The sequence below is a fragment of the Limulus polyphemus genome, unplaced genomic scaffold (genome assembly GCF_000517525.1).
Source record: "Limulus polyphemus unplaced genomic scaffold, Limulus_polyphemus-2.1.2 Scaffold1420, whole genome shotgun sequence".
Taxonomy (NCBI): domain Eukaryota; kingdom Metazoa; phylum Arthropoda; class Merostomata; order Xiphosura; family Limulidae; genus Limulus; species Limulus polyphemus.
This window is the reverse complement of record NW_013667030.1, coordinates 107,431-111,858: the sequence shown is the minus strand read 5'-3', so window position 1 is coordinate 111,858 and position 4,428 is coordinate 107,431. Positions and strand designations below refer to the sequence as shown.

Sequence of the window (4,428 nt, the reverse complement as noted above, 5' to 3'; positions counted from 1 at the left end):
AGGAAGACTGAACAGAACATTTTTCCCATCTGTTTTCTCATCTTAAGGTGAAGATGGTAGGGAGTCTCCTCCTACTGTAGATCAGACAATAAATATCCAGTACTGTCTGGTTTTGGACTAGAGTTAACCCACTGAGTATGGTCTGAGATGCCCAGCTATTCTGCACCATGGAACACATATATCTATATATCGAACAAATTAATCAGCTGGGGAACCCCCATCCTACCATCTCCTGCAGGTTGGTTCCCAGGATATCTCATTTTGGAAAGAAGCTGGACCAGCTAACATATCTACAATCAAGGATGTGCCCAATTTAGTGACACATACTTTCACGATGGATGAAGAGTATACCTTGTTCAGATGTGGTGTGATATCCCTTGAGTGGGAACATTTAACAAGAGAAGTCACACACCAGGGGTGTTCTTTGGATGCTTTTCGAAGGGTGCTCATCTAGGTAAATTTTGCACTAGTCCCTCCACCAGGTCAATGTGGGATTCTAGCTATTATGTGAGAAGAGTTAAGATATCATATCAGAAGTTAATATTTTCCTACACTGAAAATATATTTCTGATAGATACCACTTCCCACCATTCCTTCCCACTTCTTTTCTTCATAATCTCGAAGTGAAGATTGGGCCCTACAGTAAAGAGGGAGTCAGCTGTGACAGGAAAGTGTGTTGCTCTCCTGTTGGTGGAAGGTTGTTGCATGCTTATTTGCATGTTCCAATGCAGCTGAATCATGTTCAAACATGGGGTAGGTGGGAGTTCCAATGCTAGTGGCAAGTGAAAAATATTTTTTGCATATAGAGGCCAGCACTGAACGAGAAAAGTTATTATGTGAGAGGAAGTAAGTATCTATCGAAAATATATTTTCAGTGTAGGAAAATATTAACTTCTCAGCTCTCCAGATATTTAATGTACCATTATAACTGTAACATGTAACCTACATAAATCCCTTTGAAAAACTTTTACAACATGTTCTGTACCATTTTTGGGATGTTTCATCACCAGTAGGATGATAATTAATTTCTTAGACGTTTTCAGACATAAGTTTACATACATGCTTCATCCGCTCTGATAACGTACTTTCATTTGTCACATGCCAGATACTTCTCATAAGTATTTCAGTAGTTAATCTCTTGTTTGCTGTGTTTTTTGGGAACACAGCTCTGATGCTGCTTTTGTAAACCTAACTTCTTGTTAGTTATTTTGTTTACATCTTTATGGAAGATTTCTACTTTAATTGCAATATAATTCTGTGTTTTTGGGTTACTTCTGGTGACGCCTTAGTTTTCTCATTGCAATTAAACCTTCCCTTGTTTATAATATGGTTTAACTCTTCAGATATCCCCTTTCTTTGAAACTTAATGCTTCGTGCCCTTTTATGAACACAGAATAGGAAAACTTTTGTATTAATGAACACTCTCAGAAAAACTCAATTTTAGATGCCATCTATGCCTACTAGTCACCATATTTAACTGAATTGCAACAAGTTGGTCAGGGCTTTTAACCTGTGCAGTCACAGGCTATAGGAATTTCAAGTGTTTGGATATGCATATTTTTTCCATAGATTATGAATATCCTTCAATATTCACTGTAAGAGCTCAAAATGACATGTACCAGTTGAGGACTTTATTATTCTGAAGTTGTTGTTGGTTTTTATTTGAAACTTATATTTTGCTGTTTTAAACGTTGATGGATGGATAATATCTTGGGTTATGATTGCAAACCTTTTTATTTTATATATTTTATGATAGGGTAATGCTTTGTATCATAGTAGTAATGTTCTTAAATCATATTCACCAATGAAGCTAGCATGTTTGGCCTATAATTGTTTTCGAAGTTGGCTGAAAGTATGGGTTAAATTTGTAGCTCTTTCTCAGCAACAATAGTTTCAGATATGTTAGTTACAGATATCCTGACATGTTATGAACAATTTTGGTATTTATCTTGTTGGACTACTAAATAAAGTATTTCAAAATGTATATTTTTGGAAAGTTTAACTTAAACTTGGCTAGACTGATTCCATTCATTTAATAAAAAATGTCATTAATTTGTAGGTTTCTTAAGAGGAAAAAAGTTGATATTTCCACACAAACCTTTGATAACAATATAAACAAAAAATAATTGATAAGAGGAAAGTATAAACATGAAGTTTTAACTGAAGAAGAAAAATTACACTTAAAATTGGTGACTTCCTGTTGTTGAATTTAAACTAGTTTGTCTAATTTATCTCAATACTAGTTTTATTTTCAAGTTTTTAAGAAAACAACATCTATTTTTATTGTGTTGACCAAATGAATCAATTTTTCTGAATATATTGTCTAAAGAAAACTTTTTGGTCTGACATTATGCTATTCTTATTTTGCACAGAATGCCAGTGTAATGGCCACAGTACTTGTATTAATGGAAGTGCTGTGTGTAAACAACCATGTCAACACCTGACTGAAGGTCAGTAAAGCTTTTTTCTCCAGTTTTTGGAAGTTGTACATAGATTTTTATCGCCAGGTTAAATGAAAAAAATATTGATATAACATGTTTTGGGGTTTTTCTGAAACGTTAAAAAAATGCATTTCAGGAAGCTTTTACACTTTATTTACTGTTGTTGTTTTTCTGTAGACTATAAGAGTAATTAAAAGTATTTCCACTAAATCTATATACACGTGTATAAACCTTTTTCTGCAAATTAAGATTGTTTTTCTTTTGAATAAATACAAATTTCATAGAAATATTTGAATAAAAATGATTATTATTCAGATAGCAGTATGTCAGCATTAATTTAAAAGATGAGTCAAGAGGGTTTTATTGAAACATACATTTTAGCTTTGTTTTTTGATGGGCATTGAATGCAACATGACTTGGATGTTTTGAAATTTCTCAAAATTTTAAAAAATCCAAAATACTGACTAGCCTATGGTATACATTCATCTTTAGTAAGCCAGTTGGCTCTAGTGGTAAAATCAATTTAAAATATTAATGTGAATTAAAGACAGCCTCCTTAACTTATGTGTATTTATAACTTTTATTCATACTTTGTTTATTCAAATTTAAGATTTTCATTTATATAATCCCAAGAGAAAATACCTAAACTATTTTAATTAAGTATGATGATGTAGTGTATTGATTTTGAAAAATGGATTTCAAATGTCATTTTGTTATTGGTACTATTAACCCTGAGCGAAAGCTGCTGGCCTTCAATCTAAAATCCTGACTTGCCCATCAGATGGTGACAGTGTCCAATAACAGTTATATCTGTTTGACTGAAAACTAATCCAAACCGTGTTATTATCCACCTTTTATAAATAGATCGGAAGTTCTGTGAAGCGTTGCTCTTTGTTTTGAAACAAATTTCAGATCCACAGCAGAACAAGCAAAAAAATTATGGGTTTAAAGAGTTAAATCAGACATATTCATTTTTTTATATCAAAACTCGTGTAACACATTCTGAAACGATCAATTTTATTCAAACTTTAGGTTTTTTTTTACTACATTTGAAAAAACCTTATGAATACTGTAGCATACTATTTGCATTGTTTTAAAATACTGTTTTCTCTTTTATTTCCAGGAAAACAGTGTGAGCGTTGTATTGATGGTTATTATGGAAATCCAGTGAATGGAAGAAATTGTGCACAATGCTTTTGTAATGGCCATGGGGTAATGTGCCATCACAAAACAGGACATTGTTACTGTACCACAAAAGGAATAATTGGTCATAACTGTAGCAGGTATTCATTTTTGTAATTTACAGGTTTGTGCAAGTTTTTTAAACCTATTAAAGTACATGAAATTGACTTTTGTTGAATCAAGTAGGAAACGAACTTAAAAGTGAGCCTGTGAAATTTTATAATCATAAGAAATACTGTTTAATAGTAAAATTAATTTGTTTTTATTAATAAAAAGAAAAGTGAAGGTACTCATAAACTAAATGAGCACAAAATTTGGTATCTAAAACTACCTTCATGTATCCCAATATTTTAGGTATTTTTACAATAAACTTAGAGGTTTGTTGTGTAATAAACATTTTAAATAGTGATTATGTGTGAGGTAAAATGAATGAAAAAAAAAGTGATTATATGATCTTCTTGATCAAAGCTTTAAATTAAAATGTGGTAAGAAATGTTCAACAATATATTTATAAAAGGATGATACTTGTATTTATTTTTTTATTTTAGTTGTGATGAAATTAAACATTATCTTGGAAATCCAGAAGATGGGGGAACTTGTTTCTGTGAGTTTTGTTTTGTGTTTCAATAATAATAAGAAACTTAGCAATCGATGGTTCGAAGGAAAACGAAGTTTGATTATAAACAAGATTATGACTCTTATGATATACAAAATTGTTTTTTTGACAAAAAGGGGGACATGGATAAATGTTTCGGAATTCTATCAGATTCCATCTTCAGTATCTAAAGCAGAATAAAATGAATTT

At 31.5% G+C, this 4,428-nt stretch overlaps 1 protein-coding gene across 2 annotated transcripts in view; it reads left to right on the top strand.

Annotated features, from left to right (window-relative positions):
• Nucleotides 1-4,428, top strand: part of LOC106463479 (attractin-like) — a 110,620-nt gene that overhangs the window by 85,541 nt on the left and 20,651 nt on the right. For both annotated transcript variants that reach the window (XR_002611504.1, XM_013923518.2), the window contains exons 17-19: nucleotides 2,373-2,450; nucleotides 3,565-3,724; nucleotides 4,172-4,227. Coding sequence is in view for 1 of the 2 variants with exons in the window: in XM_013923518.2 (XP_013778972.1) it covers nucleotides 2,373-2,450; nucleotides 3,565-3,724; nucleotides 4,172-4,227 (294 nt within the window). In the remaining variant the exon portion in view is untranslated. The remainder of the gene's footprint in view (nucleotides 1-2,372; nucleotides 2,451-3,564; nucleotides 3,725-4,171; nucleotides 4,228-4,428) is intronic.